At 37.2% G+C, this 21,173-nt stretch overlaps 2 protein-coding genes across 7 annotated transcripts in view; one reads left to right on the plus strand and one right to left on the minus strand.

Moving 5' to 3' along the window:
- Window positions 1–14,689, minus strand: part of LOC131120073 (acylphosphatase-2-like) — a 46,052-nt gene extending 31,363 nt beyond the window's left edge. The window contains exons 1-6 of one of the 6 annotated variants that reach the window (XM_058065152.1): window positions 13,995–14,689; window positions 10,907–11,032; window positions 10,737–10,820; window positions 3,539–3,599; window positions 1,370–1,528; window positions 813–1,188 (exon numbers count right to left, since the gene is read on the minus strand). In XM_058065152.1, the coding sequence (XP_057921135.1) occupies window positions 813–840 (28 nt within the window). In that variant the 5' untranslated portion in view covers window positions 841–1,188; window positions 1,370–1,528; window positions 3,539–3,599; ... (1 more) ...; window positions 10,907–11,032; window positions 13,995–14,689. Of the gene's footprint in view, window positions 1–812; window positions 1,189–1,369; window positions 1,529–3,538; window positions 3,600–10,736; window positions 10,821–10,906; window positions 11,777–12,828; window positions 12,995–13,019; window positions 13,155–13,994 lie in introns of those variants that run through there. The other 5 variants (XM_058065154.1, XM_058065151.1, XM_058065150.1 and 2 more) reach the window with 5 other exon arrangements.
- foxg1b (forkhead box G1b) lies at window positions 4,246–8,248 on the plus strand. Its single transcript, XM_058065149.1, has 2 exons — window positions 4,246–4,406; window positions 4,541–8,248. The coding sequence occupies exon 2, from the start codon at window positions 4,637–4,639 to the stop codon at window positions 5,855–5,857; it is 1,221 nt and encodes a 406-aa protein (XP_057921132.1). The 5' UTR covers window positions 4,246–4,406; window positions 4,541–4,636; the 3' UTR covers window positions 5,858–8,248.
- Window positions 14,690–21,173: the final 6,484 nt, after the last annotated feature.

Consider the following 21,173-nt stretch of genomic DNA (forward strand, 5'->3'; position numbering starts at 1 on the left):
ACAGCTGGGATAGGCTCCAGCACCCTGCGCGACCCTCGTGAGGAAAAGCGGTCGAAAATTAATGAATGAATGTATTTATACGGTGAGTACAGCCTGTATAATACAGTAGTGGTTAGTATTTTTACATGACTTCCTCCACCGCCTTTCAGAATAAAAGACTAATTCCTTTATAATTGCTATAAAAAGTGTTCATTCGGAGACCTACCCCTGTGCCCCCCCAACACACACACAGTTCCATCAATGTAGGTCAGTGTGTGAGCACCCCCAGAGATGTGTGTGTGTTTGAAGGAAGGGGGGGTGGGGGGGTAAACATCCCACAATGATGAATCAAGCAAATGTTTTGATGTGTAACGGACGCTTCTCTGCCTGGGGCGTCAACCTGACGTCCCCCCCCTCCTCCCTTAACCCCTGCTCTTCACTGGGGTGATGACGCCTCCATGTACTGTGTGTGCGTGTGGGAAAAAGGTTGGAGGTGTGGGGGGGGTGTTGTATGTTGTATGTGTGTGGCATGCTGTGGGCGGAGCCTGGTGAAGTACAGTTCTATTATTAGCCGTAAACTCTGGCTGACCCCAAAGCCAGCAACTGATTTAGTCTCAGGGCTCCGTCTGTAAAACAACGCAATCATCATATCATCATCTAAGGAGCCTTCTGCTCTCCTGGAGGGGGGGGGGGGGGCTTATGTACCTAACACGCTTTGACAGGAAGTCCTTCTTTGCCACCCGCTTGCATAAAAGGTAAACTTCATTTGGCGTCACATGACCGCCACACCATCATCAAATGATGCCATGTCTGAATGCGCACGTCATTCTTACCTGGAGTCCAGAGGTTCTCCGCCGACATCCTGCGAGTTCGTCCTCGAGGACCGGCGGTGGGCGCGGCCTTCAAAAAGCAAGATATGACAGAGGTCAGACGTGGACCGGCTGCAGAGGTGAAGGACGCGGCGGCGGAGACGGCGAGGCGGCGCACGCTTGACGAGACGCTTCATGTGGACAGACAAGTCCTGTCACATCTCCTCATCTTGGAGCTCAAACTTTTCCAAGAATTATTTGACCTCCCGTCTCCTCCGAGTGACCTTCATGGAGGACGTGGGAGATGTGGGGGACGTGGGTACGACCAAGAAGGTAACCAAGATCCTAAACACCGGGAAGACGTGTTGCTTCCAATCAGCGTCACAATGCAAACAGGAAGCTAGAAAAAAAAGAAAAAAAAAGTAACAGAATAAAGTTAATATGTATGTTTTGTATTACTGTTACCATGACAACCAAGACACAATGGTAACGCAGCCATAAGACGCATCTAAAAACACTCACAAGGCGGCTCTGTCTTGCTTGTGACATTTAAAAAAAAACCAACACGCCAGCACACAAACCTTCATGACTCAACGCCATCAAGGACTCGAACGCTACGCTTGCAAGCCTGATGGCACGTCCTGCGAGGTGCACCGAGATGTTTGGGAAACAGCAGCTGGTGGAAAAAGTGACGTCACCGAACCTTCCGACTGGACATGACGACCCGGTCGCTGGCGTTCCTAATTTAAGGACAACAAAGGCACTCAGAGACATTTATAATGATATATTCATTCATTAGTATATTTGTATTAGTGAAAACATTGATAATTGTATAGAATATAGTTGAAAAATGTCAAGAATATACATTTGACACGGTTGGATCTTATGGAGGTTCGAAATTACAACCTAGTAGGCCATATTGAAAAACAATCACAGATTAACATAAAAATAAAGTTGTACATTTCAGAGAAAAAAGTCATAATATTACAAGAATAAAGTCATAATATTACAAGAATAAATATGTAATAGTATGAGAATAAAGTTATAGTATTCAAGAATAATTTATGAGAATAAATTTGTAATATTACAAGAATAGTGTCATATATTTATGAGAATAAAGTCATAATATTATGACAATAAAGTTGTAGTATTCAAGAATAATGTTGTAAATTTATGAGACAAAATTTGTAATATTACGAGAATAAATCTGTAATATTACGAGAATAAATTTGTAATATTACAAGAATAATGTCATACATTTATGAGAATAAAGTCATAATATTATGAGAATAAAGTTGCAGTTTTCAAGAATAATATTGTAAATTCATGAGAAAAAATTTGTATTATTGCAAGAATAAACTTGTAATATTACAAGAATAATGTCATAAATTTATGAGAATAAAGTCATAATATGAGAATAAAGTTGTAGTATTCAAGGATAATGTTGCAAATTCATGAGAATAAATTTGTAATATTACAAGAATTTGTAATATTACAAGAATAATGTCATAAATGTATGAGAATAAAGTCATAATATTACATGAATAAAGTCTTAGATTTACAAGAATAGAGTCATAATAATACAAGAGTAAAGTTGTAAATCTATGAAAATAAAGTTGTAATATTACGAAAATAAATAGAGTCGTAATAATACAAGAATAAAGCTGTAAATCTACAAGAATAAAGTTGGAATATTAGGAGAATAAATGTTTTCATATTGCGAGAATAATATTACAAATGTATGAGAATAAAGTCGTAATACTACAAGACTGAAGTCATACATTTACAAGAATAGAGTCGTAATAATACAACAATAAAGTTGTGAATCTACAAAAATAAAGTTGTAATATTACCAAAATAAATTTGTCGCATTACAAAAATAATGTTGTAAATTTATGAGAATAAAGTCGAAATATTACGAGAATAAATGTGTAATATTATGAGAATAAATTTGCAGTATTACAAGAATAATGTTCTAAATTCATGAGAATAAAGTCAAAATATTACGAGAATACATTTGTAATATTATGAGAATAAATTTGTAATATTACAAGAATAATGTTGTACATTTATGAGAATAATGTCAGAATATTACAAGAATAAATTTGTAATATTTCCTTGTTTGTACACAGGGGGAAAAAATACAAGAATCATGTCAAGTCATGTCTTGTTTACTAAGACTATTCCATGATAGCGACAAGGCTGTAAAGCTTATATACACATCTTTTCACAGCCAAATTTTTGTTTACTGGAGGGGGGCGGGGCTACGAAGGCGAAAAAATCTAAAATAAGTCAGGCTATCAAGACCCGTTTTATTATTTGATTTAGCCTTTATTAAATTGCATCTCGTCTCTTATTGACTTTGAAACCATCAGCAGATTCTCCCTGGACAGAAATCTCTAATTTAGAGTGTCTGATTATTTTTGTTGTTGTTGGCATATTTCCCAACTCCCAAGTCGTATCAAGCTAGGATGACTTTTGCTGTTTTTAAAAAAAATCAACTTTGAGCTGTAACACTCACAGAGCACAACAAAATAACCATGTTGGTTGTCAACAATAATTTTCATCCTCACAATGAATACAAGTTGACACATCGCTGTGGATACACAGTACAGTACATTGTTGTGTGACGTTTAAATAACACACAATTCCAACTGGGTTGTGTCGTACTCTTTGAGTATGTGTGTGTGTGTGTGTGTGTGTGTGTGTGTGTGTGTGTGTGTGTGTGTGTGTGTGTGTGTGTGTCATACTGAATGGCGTCCAAATGAAGCTTTTGTTGGAGGCTCAGATCCAGTTAAACAGAAACACCATCTGCCACACACAAAAAAAAAACACAGCAGAGATTTAATACAGCAGGAAGACCTGTGTGTGTTTGTGTGTGTGTGTGTGTGTAATCTGGATTTGAGCGCTGTTGTCATACACAATGTGCAGTGAGTGCAAACAAACAGTGATCACCGTTAGATGTGTGCAAAAGCTGATGGATGATGAAAAATCAACACATTAAGCTTTAAGATAAGAAGAGGACAGCTAACGTTTATACGGAAAACAAAAACTTTCTCAGAAAACATTTTTGGCTAACAAAATAATGATTTAAAAAAACTTTGAAATTAAATAATAAAATAAAGTACTTTTAAATATTTTTTTTTAAATCTAAATATTTAAATTCTAATGTTGTATTTGACTTACAAAAATAGAATATTTTTGTGTGGATTCTACTGTGTGTACACTTGCCACCAACATTAACACAGACACGAGCTGCAGTACTAGCTGCTGCAGACAGGAGGCGACAAACGGCCGTCAAAATTGAGTCTACGTCTGTGCGTATGTGTGTGTGTGTGTGTGTGTGTGAGAGAGAGAGAGAGAGAGAGAGAGAGAGAGAGCGAGACCCCCCCCCCCCCCCCAGAAGACACGCATGAGCGCACACTTTACCGTGCACGCGCCGCCGTGTTTGCCCACATGATTATTGCTGTTGAGAAAACAAAGCCCCCCAAATACAAGCACGCGCTTGACTCACGAGAGCCTCGGTTTGGGACGTGATTTCGGAAGTTGGGGCCGCGGAGGTGCACGTGAAGGAGGCGAAGAAGAAGAAGGAAGAAAGAGGATTTGTAGATAAAATCAGTAAGTTGTCGAAGCTCCGCCCCCCTCGTCATGTTAGAACCTCCTTAATTACTAATTTCTCTCTCTCTCTCTCTCTCTCTTTCTCTCTCGCTCTCTTTGGCGCGCCTTTCTCTCTTGGCGCTGTCACTCTTTAGTTTCCCGCCAGGACGGCAGAGGTGGACTGACGTCGTTTGTTGTTGTTGTTGATGTTAGTAGTTATTAATAAGGTAAGATCCGAGTGACTTCCGGCCATGGAGGACGTGAAAGCCGTGCACAGGTCGTCCTGCTTCAGCATCAAGAGCCTCCTGCTGCCCTCCTCCACCTCCTCTTCGTCCTCTTCAGCAGCTGGTTTCCCCGGGACTCTGCCTCCTTCTCCGGGCTCCGACTCCGGGAGGTCGGCGGAGCTGCCGGAAGTGGACTCCACAGCGGCGGCGGCGGCGGGGAGCTCGGACCCGGAGAAGACGCTCAAGGAGGACGAGGAGGGCGGAGTCGGGGAGTGCGACAAGGCGGTCCAGGAGCACACCTCCACCACCGGAGGCGGCGGCGCCACGGGCAAAAACGGCAAACTGGATAAGCCTCCGTTCTCGTACAACGCCTTGATCATGATGGCCATCCGGCAGAGCCCCGAGAAGCGTCTGACGCTCAACGGCATTTACGAGTTCATCATGAAGAACTTTCCGTTCTATCGAGAGCACAAGCAAGGCTGGCAGAACTCCATCAGACACAACCTGAGCCTCAACAAGTGCTTCGTTAAGGTTCCGAGACACTACGACGACCCGGGTAAGGGCAACTACTGGATGCTGGACCCCAGCAGCGACGACGTTTTCATCGGCGGGACCACCGGGAAGCTCCGCCGGCGCTCCGCAACCTCCCGGGGAAAGCTGGCCATGAAGCGGGGCCTGCGCTTCGCTCCGCTGGGCTTGGGCATCAACGAGCGCCCGAACAACCCTCTTTACTGGCAGATCTCCCCGTTCTTGTCCCTGCACCACCACCATCACCACCCGCACTACAACGGCTCATCGCCCGGCTTCCTCAACCAGGCAGCCGGCTACGGGTCTCTCCTGCCCGGCGTGGAGCAGCTAGGGAACGGGGACCTGGGTCGCTCCATTCTTGGGGGCTCCGGCGCGCTTGGTTTGACGAACTCGTACGGCATGAGCACGTCGCCCGTGGGGCTGCTATCCGGACAGACTGCGGGCTATTTTGTCTCAGGGAGCCAACACGGGGGGGCGCCAGGACCACCGGTAACCGGAGCCGGAGCCCCGCCGCCGCCGCCACCTCCTCCACCTCCGCCGCACCTGCAGCAGAGCGCGTCGGGCTACGGCGGGCTGGCGAGCAGCAGCCCCCCGCAGTCGCTGCTTTCGGACTCGCTGAGGACCAGCTCGGTGCCGGCCTTCTCCTCCGGCGTGTCGGTGGGCTTCCCCGGGGTGCTCAGCCACCAGAAGAGGGTAACACCGAACGCCTTCTTAAACTGACCCCCGTGTTGGACGCACAGAGACCACCTTTAATATCAAGCACTGCTGGCAAAAAAGAAATATATTCAAATATATATATATATAAATATATATATACGATTTGGAACATTTTATTGTCATGTTGTTGAAAAAGGGACAAAGTTGTGTTGCCAAAGGTAACAAACTATTTATATATCTGTACAAAATGTACACTTTTTTCTTATTTATGCTTTCTATTTATTCTATTTAAAATGTGGGCTGGAGCAAGCGGGTCCAATCAGACAAATTCAAGCTTATTTATGCATTTTAGCAAGACAATCAACTTCTCTTTGCGGCAGGAAAAGTCATAATATAATAATAGTAATAATAACAATAATCATAATCATAATTAAGAAGCCTTAAATGAGCCAGTAAGACAATCAGGGTTTGAAATTCTCTCAGGTTGGACCCAACAGGCCTTCCAAAATGTCCAGTTCCAACTTTATTGAAAATGTGAATTTTCAAAATAAGACACAAATTGCAAACAGAAGATTTGTGGGTTTTTTTAGCACATGTCAAATTATGCAACTTTAATGTTTTTTTTTTTACGTTAGTCTTGAATAGGCAGATCTACATGTGTGTGTGTGTGTGTGTGTGTGTGAGCATGAAACATAAGTGTGCACGTTCACAGAGCAGCTGAACTTTCAATTTAGTCATTCTAAAGAATTCAGCAAAATAAAACATTTACTTTATTGACCCGTTCTGCTCCCATAAAACACCATTGAATATTTTTCACACACACACATACACACACACACACACACACGTTATGAGGCAGGTTGCATTGTCACGGAAACAACATTTTTTGGGAGGTTAAAGGTCAAAATGTTGGTTTTGTTGTTTAGTTTTGAAAGGGCGTCGGCAGGAAGTTTCTGATTTGTTTTTATTTTTCAGCGCCTTTATTATTTTTAGCGGCTTTCGCGGCCAGATTTATCGTTTCAGCATTAGCGTCGTGTTTGAGCCGAAAGGTTTCGGAAAAAGTGGTTAAAAAGGTTGTGGAGTGAAGATTAAAAGAAAAGGTAAAAGAAGAAAAGATAAGAAAAGACAAAGCAGGGAATTGATGCTGAGCCGCCATGTTGGGCCTCGGATTGGGACTTTTATTCTGCAAAATGTCCTGAAAGCAACTTCCTGAGCGGATTTTTATTTTGTAAAATCATTCATTGACTTCTTTTTCCCTCATCAGGAATAACATTTGTGGAAATAAAAGCCGAACGGCTGGGAAGCATTTTTATGTTGAATGCCGGAGGCCCCACCACTACAAAATCTACAGAGAACGTTAACAAAATAAAAGCACAAAGCTATCATTACAACATTTTTGTTGTTTTCAATTTTCCCACATGACTTTTGTTTTTGTATTTTTGTTTTTTCAGGTTTTTTTTCTTTGCACTTTTGTGGTTAGCGTTCACTTGTTATGAAAAAGTCTGTGATGTTTTTCTTCATGTTTTGTTTTGGTTTCCGGAGAAACTAAACTTGATTAAAAAGGAAGAAATAATAAGAAAAAAAAAGTCTGATTGGTGTTAATGCTACAAAAAAAAAAAACATATTTATACTTTTTAAACTCATGGTTCCTGCTTTTATATTTGTAGCGTGATTATAAATCATCTTTGCACTTATTATAATTATTACTTGTCATTACATGTCTATTTTTCATATTTTAATCAGGATAAATATTAGCACAAATGTTTGCAATTGAAAAGAAGGGAAATTACTGTGAGCACGGGTATGGAGGATTGATTTATTAATTTTTCTGAATGAAAATGAAAATATTGAGGGCAAAATGTTCCAACAGGAAGTCAAGAGGATAAAAAGGGGAAAATACGGGCGTTTCCCCAGGAAAAACGACTACGATAAGCACATGAATGAGCGTTAAAAGAAGTGAAATTGAATATGACTTAGAATATAAGTCAAATATAAATCCTCTATTATATTAATATTATAATATTCTCTCCAGTTGGAGTCATTAATGTGGTGCTGTAGATTGTTTGGTGCCAACTGCAAATAAAAAGTACAATAAGACTAAATTATATATGTGACTGTGTCACATCCGCTGGAAAACATGAAATATTCATCATATTTATTATTAATATTAGGATTATGTGCCCATATGTCATACACACTGACACCTCCAGCACATGCATTCGCCCGTCGCTATCAAGTGTGTGTTCACTAAATAAGTTGAAATGCCAGTTATTTACATTAACATGTAAATATTATGTTATGATGCTATTTCATATCATTGCTGTTCATAATAATTTCATTACAGAAATCACTATAGCATCTCATGTCACCTATAAAACCACATTTTTGTTTTTTTTTCCATTTCAACCTTCTCACAATCACACACACACACACACACACACACACACCGGGAATGAGAAATACTTGGTTGCTGTGGAAAAATAATAATTAAGTTTTAATATCATTTTCATATTGCTGTCTGCACTTTAAAAAATATTTTAAATAATGGCTCATGTATGGCTTGTAAATTATTACAATTTTTGTTAAAATTGCTTGCACGCTATTTTTGAAAAAGGGTCCCCTTTTCTCCAAATATTCACATTCTCATTTTAGGAAATAGCATGTGTTCCTTTTTTGCAATTTTTATATCAGGGATCATTGAGATATTGATAAAACCATGCACAACATTCTTTTACTTGGAATTTTTTACTAATTCTACGATTACTTGGAAAATATGCAAATGCTACAAAGCAGGGGCATCCTAAGTGCGGCCTGCAGCTGTTTTTTTTCCTGTAATGGGGGCATGCTGTAAAATTAAACCCCAGAAAAACACCAGCAAAAATGGAAAAAAATGGAGCAAAAAGGCCAAATGCTGAGATACTACGGGCAGTTTTTGGCAGCTGCGTACCAAAAGTTGTGGTAAAAATAGCAAAAAACACAAGGTGAGCACACCTTAAACACGTTTTCTGCTTTCACAGAAAGCGATTGCAGAACATTACACACACTTTCCTACATGATAGGCACCTCCCTCCAAGCTCAAGCGGCCATCATTATCATTGGGAAATCACATGGATTCATCTGGTGATTGGAAGTACGTCTGCATACATGATTCAGGGCATTTTTCAAATATTATCTCTTCAAAGCAGAATTTTATCGACCCAGACACATTCTCAAAAATATGAGTCAAGGAGAAAAGGTTAAAAAAAAAACAAGAGCAAAAATTTAAAAAAGAGAGGTCATATTACAAGAATAAAGGTGAAGTCATAAAAGAAGGAGAAAAACAGCATAAAGTTAAAATATATAAAAAACAATCGTAATATTAAAATAAAGGCGCAATTTTAGGACAATTAGATTGAATAAATATGATAATGTTATGATAATAAAGTTGAATAAAAATGTAATTTACAGGAATAAAGGGACAAGAAGTTTCAAGTTCCCGCTGGTCTTTGTGAGCCACGGGGTGCATTCACGGACGTCGGGTATTACAGACTTTTTTTTGGTGCCTGTGACCCACTGAAAACACACTTGGGGGGGGGATCATGACCCACATTTTTTAGCTGTAACGTTATGACTTTATTCCCATAACATTATGACTTTATTCCCATAATATTGTCACTTTATTCCCATAATATTCTGACTTTATCCCCATTATATTTTAACTTTATACCCTTTAGGACTTTATTCCCATTGTATTATAACTATCCCCATTATAACTTTATTTATTCTCATAAAATTCTGACTTTATTCCCATTATATTTTAACTTTATACCCTTCAGGACTGTACTCCCATAATATTAGGACTCTATTCCCATAAAATTGGGACTTTATTTCCATTGTATTACAACTATACACATTATGACTTTATTCCCATAATATTGTCACTTTCTTCCCATTATATTTTAACTTTATACCCTTTAGGACTTTATTCCCATAATATTAGGACTTTATTCCCATTGTATTATAACTATCCCCATTATAACTTTATTTATTCTCATAAAATTTTGACTTTATTCCCATTATATTTTAACTTTATACCCTTCAGGACTGTACTCCCATAATATTATGACTTTATTCCCATAATATTAGGACTTTATTCCCATTGTATTTTAACTTTATACCCATTATGACTTTATTCCCATAATATTAGGACTTTATTCCCATTGTATTACAACTATACCCATTATGACTTTATTCCCATAATATTAGGACTTTATTCCCATCATAATATGAATTTATTCTCATAATATTGTTACTTTATTCCCATTGTATTCTAACTTTATTTCCATTACAAATTTATCCCTATAATTCATTCATTTTCTACCGCTTATCCTCACAAGGGTCACGGGGGTGCTGGAGCCTTTGGGCGAGAGTCGGGGTACACCCTGGACTGGTCGCCAGCCAATCACAGTATCCCTATAATATTTAAGTTCATTCCCATTATGACTTAATTCCCATTATATAATGCCTTTAATCCCATTCCAACTCTATTCCTATAATATTTTTGACTTTATTACTATAATATTAGAACTTAATTCTCAAGTAATAGACTTTATTCCAGTTCGACTTTATCATATGATCTTTTGACTTTATTTATGTAATATTTTTACTTTATTCACATAATATTCCAACTTTATTCCTATAATATATTAGACTTTATTGGCTTTTTCCTCTTGTTATAATAAGACAAAAAGAGGAACAAAGCTGCAAATTGTTGTTGTTGTTTTTGAGTTGAGCTTTGAGCCAAATGTTAAAAATATTTGGAAGCAAAAAATCATCAAAAAGTGTACTAACCAAAATACTACTAACTAAACATACTGCAGACTGAAAAGATGTATTTCTTACAAACATCTCGATCAGTACATCCTCTACAATGTAGACGAATACAAATGAAAAACATACTTACCTTACATTTTATAGCACCTCCTTGTGCTGTCACAACATCTGGCCAGATGTCATTCAGAAAGAAACGGTCTCATGGGCAGTAGAGCTGGGATGATAATAAATACATGAATGAATCACGCGATGATTAACTCATGGCGTGAATGATTAACTCATGTTTTCCTCGTTTCTTACCTCCAAACAGACAGGAAGAGAGTTCACTCTGTGCATTGAAGTTTGTTCCATTGAACAACAGCATGAACAGAGTGAGCCCTTTTGTCAGTCATGCAGTCGCTCTTGTTTTGGTGGGTGGAGGCTGGGCTGCTAGCATACACACACACAGTGCAGAAGAGTGTGATACTGGTGATACAGGCTAATTAGAGGAAGCTAGTTCACATATACAGAAAGCTAGTTCAGGTAGAAGACATGATACAGGCTAATTAGAGGAAGCTAGTTCACATATACGGTAGGCTAGTTCAGGTAGGCGAGGTGATACAGGCTAATTAGAGGAAGCTAGTTCACATATACGGAAAGCTAGTTCAGGTAGAAGACATGATACCGGCTAATTAGAGGAAGCTAGTTCACATATACGGTAAGCTAGTTCAGGTAGAAGACGTGATACAGGCTAATTAGAGGAAGCTAGTTCACATATACGGTAAGCTAGTTCAGGTAGAAGACGTGATACAGGCTAATTAGAGGAAGCTAGTTCACATATACGGTAGGCTAGTTCAGGTAGGCAAGTTGATACAGGCTAATTAGAGGAAGCTAGTTCACATATACGGAAAGCTAGTTCAGGTAGAAGACATGATACAGGCTAATTAGAGGAAGCTAGTTCACATATACGGAAAGCTAGTTCAGGTAGAAGACATGATACAGGCTAATTAGAGGAAGCTAGTTCACATATACGGAAAGCTAGTTCAGGTAGAAGACATGATACAGGCTAATTAGAGGAAGCTAGTTCACATATACGGAAAGCTAGTTCAGGTAGAAGACATGATACAGGCTAATTAGAGGAAGCTAGTTCACATATACGGTAAGCTAGTTCAGGTAGAAGACATAATAATACAATATAAAACATAATAATTTTAGTTTTGTTTGTTTCTATTACAACTAGAAAAAACAACAACTCTATGCTACTATAATATGAAGTCATGATGACTTTATTTATTATTACGTTATTATGAATATTTTCAGCTTTCTTTTTAAATAATCTTCCTAAATTTTATTACTGTATTAATAATATGACCAATATATTATAACTTTCACCCAAGCTAATTTTCTAAAAATTAAACAGCAATTTGTTTTTGTTTGTTTCTCATATTATGACTTAAAAAAACATTTTCTTTAATTCTCTTAATAACATTATTTTCCCTAATAATATTGCGAGTTTATTCTCGTAAAATTGAAACTTTTTTCTCATTAGATTAGCACTTTTTTGTCTTAATATTTTGACTTTATTCTTGTAAAATTACAGCTGTTTTGTATTTCTACTGTATTTATGCTAATTTTTCAACTTTCTTCTTGTCATTATTAGTATTTATTGATTAATATTATATTATTAAAAACCTTGTCAGCTTTCTTCTTAAATGATCTTTGTAAATTTTTGGTTCACAACCAAATTTTCCAAAAATGACAACTTTATTGGTTGCTTTGTTGTTTATGTCGTTTCTGACTAGATTATGATAAAACTGGTTTTCTCTTGTTAGAGCAAATGGTGGGAGGGCAGTTTTTGTAGTTTTCTTGTTAAATTAAACTTCTAGAAAGTACTTTGGACAGCCCTGGACTAGTTAAAACTTAAAGATAGTCATGAGTAGAGCTATGCTAACCAGGCTAGGAGGGCAGACATGACATAATATCGCTGACATACGTTTTGTTGATAAACATAGTAACTTAGTGTTTATTGGTTTATGGGTGATAGTTAGATAGTAGGCTAGCTCCTATAGGCTAATTAAAGGAGGCTAGCTCATGTAGGCTAGCTCAAACAGGCTATGGAGGAGAAGCTAGTTGATGCGCTGCTGTTAAAAGCAGCTCAGACAAACCTAAACTGAAATAAATAATAGTGTTAGTAGACATTTGAGCATGTATCAACAAGAGGCTGAGTTATGAATTTGTTTTACCCGCAAAAATGCCACTCATTACAGAGCCACAGACACTTCAACCTAGCTACTTCCTGTTCGCTTAGCTAGCTACGTGCTGTCGGCTTGTTGTGATCATTTATCTCATAATACGTCCTCTGACGTACAATGAAACAATGAATAACTACGTTTCTTAGTCCGTATGTGAACTATAACGTATAAACAATTCTTACCTGTACTAGTTTGTCAGAGAAACAGCAAACCATGATGTCAGTGATGATTGACATGTCAGATTACTGTGACTAAAAGGACCAATCGCTTTACGGGAAGGCGGGGCTTAAACAGGAAGACGGTTGACTGTATTTTGCTCAAACTGTTGAATATAAGAAAAGGGAATTAATATATACATGCTGTAAGTTTGTAAGTTTATTGATTCATTAAAAAAATAAAGTTTTAGCAATATCAATTAATAATAACCAAATTTTCCAAATTGCATTTTGCAAAAAATTGCAAAAATGGAATTGCATTTACATTTATTTTTCATGACATTACGACTTAAAATACAAACTCACAAATATATGAGTTTATTCTATTCTAACTGTTCTATTCTTAGAATACCATTCCTTTATTTACATATTAAAATGTTTTAATTCCAGACGCCTTTTTCATTTCTGCTGTAGTTTAAAAAAAGTATTTAAACTTAAAATAAATAAATAAAAACATACATAAATAAATTAATAATGATAAAAATGATAAAAAATGATAAAAAAATGATAATAACAACAACAACAATAATAATAATAATAATAATAAAAAAAATAATAATAATAATAACAATATAATAATAATAACAACAACAACAACAATAATAATAATAATAATAATAATAATAATAATAATAATAATAATAATAATAATAATAATAATAATAATAATAATAATAATAATAATAATAATAATAATAATAATAATAATAATAATAATAATAATAATAATAATAATAATAATAATAATAATAATAATAATAATAATAATAATAATAATGCCAGCAAAGTTAGCTTGACAATGTTAGCTTGATGAATTCATGTTTTCCATTCCACCAGGCGATAGACGGAGGAAGAAGATTTCCTTTTAGCCGCCATTCAGCCTTTGTCACCACAGGAGCCCGGGGTCGGAGGTTGCATGCACCCTCACCTTCTTAGACTTACCAGGAAGTTCAAAGTTCATCCCCAGTCTCAACAAGAAGGCTGGCCTCCTCGTTAGCACCACTTAGCCGTAGGATTGTGTATTTGACTTTTCTTACTTTCTTCTCCTTCTTCCATCTTGTCTTTCTGTCATCACACGTTGACCTCGCTTGCAAGACGTCTAAAGAAGACCTGGACGCTTCAGTATGTCTCGTTCAGCCGGAACATCTCTTGGTTGCTGGATTTAGGCTCACTAAACAGAGGTCAGCAGGTCGGGAGCCATCGCTTCCTCTTGGCTAATCTCCTCCCGCAGGAAACACCGGCACGGCAGGTGAGGAGTGAAGTAATATGAAAGCATCACACATCACTAAAAAATGGCATTACAAAAATATCAAAAAATAAAAAACTTTAAAAAAACACTATCACAAAAAAAACGCTAAAAGGAACTAATTAAGTCACACAAAAATACCAAAACAAACCTCATCACAAAAAAATCACAAAAAAACAACACTAAAAAAACACCATCACCAAAAAACACAAATAGAAATATGAAAAGCGAAATCGAGAAAATAAAGAAAAATAAATAAAAAATAAAGAAAATCACAAAAAAGCAATCACAAAAAAAATCACTGTATAAACCACACAAATACATCACAAAAAACAACACAAAACCCCAATAATCACAAAAAGGACTTAAAATGCTTTAACAAAAACACGAAAAAACAGCATCACTAAATCGCAAAAAAATGAAAAAAAACAACATCACCAAAAAATCTAACTAAAAAAATAAAAAATAAATGCATAACAAATCTTAAAAAACACAAAATTCTCCCATTAAATCACAAAAATCTGAAAAAGTGAAAATGACAAAAAAAACACCAGGCATCACAAAAAAGATAAACAATCACAAAAAACATCACACAAAAACACGATATCACAAAAAAGAAAAACATTCAAGAACCCCCCTCTAAAAATCACTAAAAGCAACATAACAAAAAACACAAAATACTCACAGAAACTATCACAAATAAGATGGAAAACCAGTAGTAGTAGTACTACTATCAGTAATAGTAGTAGTAGTACTAGTAGTATGTTAACACTGAAAAAAACAATTCAAAGAATCACAACGCTAAAAAAAACTTTGTTTTTTCTTTGGGCTTTTTCCTGATTATGGAGTCGCCACAACAGATCTTTTTTTTTTTTTATCCGCGTAATGCAAAAAAAAACATAAAAAAAAAATCACAGAAAAAACAAGAACGAGAAAAAAAAATATTCATCACTGAAAAACTGTAAAATGATTTACTAACGAAAATGCTCATTATAAAAAAATCAACATCACAAAAAAAAGGCAAAAATTCACCAAAGCAAAGCTGTCAGAGTGAATATCATTGTCATGGAAACACACATGCGCACACACACGCACACACACACACACACACACACACAGTAGCTCATCATGAGAACCAAAGTGGATCTTCTGCTCTTCTTGTTCTAAAACTTTTTGACTTTGACTTGTTGAGTGTGTTGTTGAGCGTGTGCGTGCACGAGCGCGTGTGCACGTGGAGCTCACCTGACCTCCCTCACGTCCACAAAATGCCGTGTTCAGAACCCGAGTGAGCGTGTGAGGTGGAACCAAAGTGTGAAAGGCACTCAGGGACTCGGGTGTCACTTCCTGTCAGGACCAAAATCAACAACGCCGTAAAAAGCCCTCACAAAAGTTCCAAACATTCCCACGCATGGAATACACCTTAACAACACCACACAATAGAATAGAATAGAATAGAATAGAATAGAATAGAATAGAATAGAATAGAATAGAATAGAATAGAATAGAATAGAATAGAATAGGCGTGTCATACCATGGTTTGCTACAACTAAAAATGGTCAATTCATGAAAATGTACAGTATAATATAATATAATAATAATAATACAGTATACAGCATAATATACTACAGACTAACTACTATCTCCATGGTAGTATAGTCTATTATAGACGAGGTTTTTTTCTGGGGGGGGTGGGGTGTTGGGGGGCTGGGTTATTGACTATATTCTTCGCCGTCTAAACGGGCTGGTGAGCTCCAACGCTTGACATTATTTGTTATATTTACATACATTATACTAGGTACCAACAACATTATACTACACCGCATAATAAGTATTATATATAAAATGATTAAGTCAAGGTATGAAAACTTTTATCAATCAATTATAGCAGTATTTTTAGTATTATTTTATTTCAGGTGAACATTTGTAATGGGATTTTTTTTGCATACGATGTATTTGTTTACATTTTTCCTTTCAGGTTGATCAAGGCAGTATTCAAAAGTATTAAAAATACTTAATGAATATTTCAGAATATTTTCTTAGTTTTATTTGTGACTTCTTTATTTCAAATAAAAAAATTCCCACATATAAAATGTTTTTTTTCGAAGAACACACACACGTATTCCATGAAATAAAAACATGCCAAAAATTCATATTTAATTTTTTTATGTTGCAAAATAATTTTCTGGAGCATTACAAATGTGGATATGTCATTCAACTAATTGTTTTAGTATAAAAAAAATATATTTAAGTTTTGAATTGAATGAAACTTGGTGGAAACTTTTAACAAAAATTCAAAACATTTTTCTTGTTTTTTTTAATAATAATAACAGTGATAAGAAAATATCGAATGTCATGAAAAAGTAAAAATAAAAAATTAAATGTGTTTCACAATATTATCTTGGTTTTATTTGTGACTTCTTTATTTCAAATAAAAAAAATTCCCACACATAAAATGTTTTTTCGAAGAACACACACACGTATTCCATGAAATAAAAACACGCCAAAAATTCATATTTAATTTTTTTCTGTTGCAAAATAATTTTCTGGAGCATTACAAATGTGGATATTTCATTCAACTAATTGTTTTAGTAGAAAAAAATATATTTAAGTTTTTTATATTTAAGTTTTGAATTAAATAAAAACCTCCATGATGGAAACTTTTAACAAAAGTAGATTTTTTTTCTTGTTTTTTAATAATAATAATAACAGTGATAAGAAAATGCTGATATTTGAAAAAAAAAAGTTTTTATTGTCATTTTAATGTTCAAATCTTTAAGGCTGACAGTTACAATAATAATAATAATAATGAAAGATTTCAATGTTGCTTAAATGTTCTAATAGTAAAATGTTTTGTCATTTCAATGTTGTTTTTCGTGTCGATTTAATGTTTAAAAGTTGTTTCATACTTAATAATGTACTTCATACTTATAATAATAATAACAATTCTAGTAATGTTATTTTTATGTCATTTCAATGTTGTTTATAAATAATAATAATTACAATAATAGTAATAATAAAATGTTATTTTGAGTGTTTTAATGTTGTTTAAGTTTCATATCCTAAAAATAATAAGAACAGTCATATGAATGCTGTTTTTGCTGATTTATTGTGCGATGCCCCGTCGGGCCAACACGTCGCTAAAAAAGAATAAACAAGACTTTTCTATTGGCAAACAAACAAGACAAGAAAATGAAAAAAAAAAAAAAAATGGCGTCCGGATTGCTCGCTCCCCCGCCCTCGGCAGAAGATCGCGTGCAGAATCCAGGCGGCGGCGAAGCGTTCCCGAGCGACGTGACCCTCCTTCGCTGGAGACGCACTGAGCATGCTCAGTAGCAGCTTTCCGTGACAGCGCTAATCGTCTGCACGGATCGCTGGCGCGCCGTCGCCTTCAATTACGATGAACGCCGCCATTTTGACTTTTTATTCTTTGATGGCGTGCTGACGTCTGATTGGACAACTCGGCCTTTACTCGCCTCGACCTTACCGACCACTACTAAAGGCAAGGAAGGGAGGAAGGAACGAAGGAAGGAAGGGAACACTCACACACTTTTTCATTTCCTCGCAAACACACACACATCGTTTGACTGACAGCTCGCTCTTTGTTCAAACAGATTCTTGGCTTTAACAACGAGAGGTCAGAGGTCACTCACAGATTTACTTTGAAAACCAAATGAACGACAATGCGATGGACCGGGCAACTTTCACTTTCACTAACCACAGTACGCAAAAGAAATACACAAAGATTAGTCGAAGGACGGATCAGCCAGTGATATACAAAATGCTAGCGCATTGCAAGCTAGCGCAAGGTACCAAAACTGCAGTTCTGCAGCAGTGGTACATCGTACCATATCAATGTACGCAATTGCATTTGAGGATAACAGCTACAATGCTAACACACTAACAGATAGCATGCTAGCACCTAACAAGATGTCACAAAACCAATTGTCAAAAGTTGCTAGGCAGCTTTCTACTGAACTGATAACGCCATGTAAATAATTTAGAATATTTTTTTTATTTTAATTTTTATAATTAATTTTATTATAATTTATTTATAATTTTGCATAATTAATTTTGTATAATTAATTTAGAATTTATTTATTTAATTTAAATAATTTCTCCCATGCGTGCGTGGGTTTTCTCCGGGTACTACGGTTGCTAGGTTAATTATTCATTCATTCATTTTCTACCGCTTTTTCCTCACGAGGGTCGCGGGGGGTGCTGGAGCCTATCCTAGCTGTCTTCGGGCGAGAGGCGGGGTACACCCTGGACTGGTGGTCAGCCAATCACAGGGCACATATAGACAAACAACCATTCACACTCACATTCATACCTATGGACAATTTGGAGTGGCTAATTAACCTAGCATGTTTTTGGAATGTGGGAGGAAACCGGAGTACCCGGAGAAAACCCACGCATGCACGGGGAGAACATGCAAACTCCACACAGAGATGGCCGAGGGTGGGATTGAACTTGGTGTCTCCTTGCTGTGAGGTCTGCACGCTAACCACTCGATAATAGCTACAATGCTAACATGCTAATAACATATAGCATAATAAAGTTAGCATTAGACATGCTGATGCTGCATTAGCCTCATTGGTGCTAATAAGGTTAAAGCTAAAAGGCATATAGAATTTGTCACATTAGTGCTAATAACATGCTAACATGCTAATTCATTTGTCACACTGGCAATAGTAAATATATAGCGTTAGTCATGCTGATGTTGACTAATAAACATATGGTATTAGCCTCATTGGTGCTAATAAGGTTAAAGCTAAAAGGCATATAGAATTTGTCACACTAGTGCTAAAAACATGCTAACATGCTAATTCATTTGCCACACTTGCACTAATAAATATATAGCAGTAGCCATGCTGGTGCTAATAAACATGCCAACAAGAGCACCAAACAAGATGGCATGAAATGAATGACAGAAGGTTGCATCACACCATGTAAATATCAACATTTTTACATAAAAGTAAAATAACTAACGTTAGCATGCTATCACCTAGCTGGATAGCACAGAAAGTCCTACTTTCTGTTATTTTAGTTAAATAAAGTTTGGAAAAAAATACCACAGGGGAGGGGCTGCTCTTCCACTCTATTTGATGCAAAAGCTCAGGAAACGTGATTTCACTCACCCTTTTCTCATGGCGACACGGCATAAACAAAAGATTTGAGTCGAATTTTGTTTTGCCAGAGAGAAAGTACGGAAGTGTGTGAACAAAACAAAATATTCAGCGCGTTGCTGCGTGAGCAAATGCCCGACCCACAGAGCCTGGAAAATGAGGCATTTCAGGGTACGTTCCTAATCTACTGACCTTCTTTTTGACTTTTGTTTGTAAACAACGTCGCTATGGTGAATGTGAAATGTTAGCGATGTTAGCAAAATACAGCGATGTAAAACATTACGAGGCGATGCTAGCTCATAACCACAAGCTCCAAAACACAAACATGACGAACGGCGGTCGGAAAAACTAAGTTAGTCAAGTTCACAAATACGTCATAGGACATGACCTCTTGTTAGCGTTAGCGCTGCCTAACCCGCAGCCCGGCCACGTTCCAACAGGCTCGCTTCCAGGTTTTACTGTCGGCGTTAGGGACACACACACACATAGATTACCGCTAGGCAAGGTTAGCTAGCTAGCACCTAGCCGTCGCTAATTGAAGCTAATGATCGTTAACGTGATGACACTTATGTGACATCATCATCAGCTGTTAAAAAAAGACACATATTAGTTAAAAACATTTGTTTGCTCATTAGCATGTAGCGACTTGTTAGCGGCACTGTGGTGTTATTTTTTTTGGGGGGGGGGGATTAGGATTAGGCGGTACATCTGGCGTGCTTGATGACGTGTGATGTAATCGAGGTAACGAGGCGGCGTGGGAAGCCAGAGGAGGAGGTCTTTGTGGGACGGCGGGAGGACGAGCGCCAGAGGACGAGGACGCGGCTGCTACCTTGACCTCTCCTTGTGGGGGGGCGGCGACGGGGTTAAGCAAACAGGTCGCAGCTTTGACAATAATCCCGGGCCGGACCGTCAGCGTGATGCTAGGACGCTCTTCTCTGCCCCCGCTGTTGTTCTAAGGAAGCTGGGAGGGAGCCTGACCCCCTGACACCCACCCCCGCCGCCCCCTCCCCCAACCAGACCAACACACCCCTACTTCACCGGCCGCCATTTCAGACATTCAAGGAAACTTTCACCCAAAGCTAACTTCTTACTCTTCTTTTAGGGAGGGAGCCTCAAAGCACAGCTAGCATCTCGTATTAGCTGCAGTGCATTTTAGCTTGCAGAGCATTAGCCACATGATGCTAATAAAACACAGAATGTTAGCTGTACTGTTGAACATGCTAATAGCAATAATAAACCAGTTAATGAACATCTAGAATTAGCCACACTGGGGCTAGTAAACATATAGCATTAGTCACATTGGCGCTAATAAACATCTAGCATGAGCCACCCTGATACTGATAAACATGCTATTAAATATATAGCATCATCCACGTTGGTGCTGGTAACCATGCTAATACACATATAGTAGCATTAGCCATGCTGGAGCTAATAAACATGCTAATAAACATATAGCATTAGCCACACTGATGCTAATAAAACAAAGAATGTTAGCTGTGCTTTTGAACATGCTAATAACAATAATAAACATCTAGAATTAGCCACACTAGGGCTAATAAAAATGCAAACAAAAATATAGCATTAGTCACGCTAGTGCTAGTAAACATGAGGCATTAGTCACGTTGGTGCTAATAAACATGCTAATAAACATCTAGCATGAGCCACGCTGATACTGATAAACATGCTATTAATCATATAGCATTATCCACGTTGGTGCTGGTAACCATGCTAATAAACATATAGTAGCAT

This window comes from Doryrhamphus excisus, chromosome 2 (genome assembly GCF_030265055.1).
Source record: "Doryrhamphus excisus isolate RoL2022-K1 chromosome 2, RoL_Dexc_1.0, whole genome shotgun sequence".
Lineage (NCBI taxonomy): Eukaryota > Metazoa > Chordata > Actinopteri > Syngnathiformes > Syngnathidae > Doryrhamphus > Doryrhamphus excisus.

Coding starts and splice junctions, on each gene's coding strand:
- foxg1b (XM_058065149.1), top strand. CDS start 4,637: ATGGAGGACGTGAAAGCCGTGCACAGGTCGTCCTGCTTCAGCATCAAG.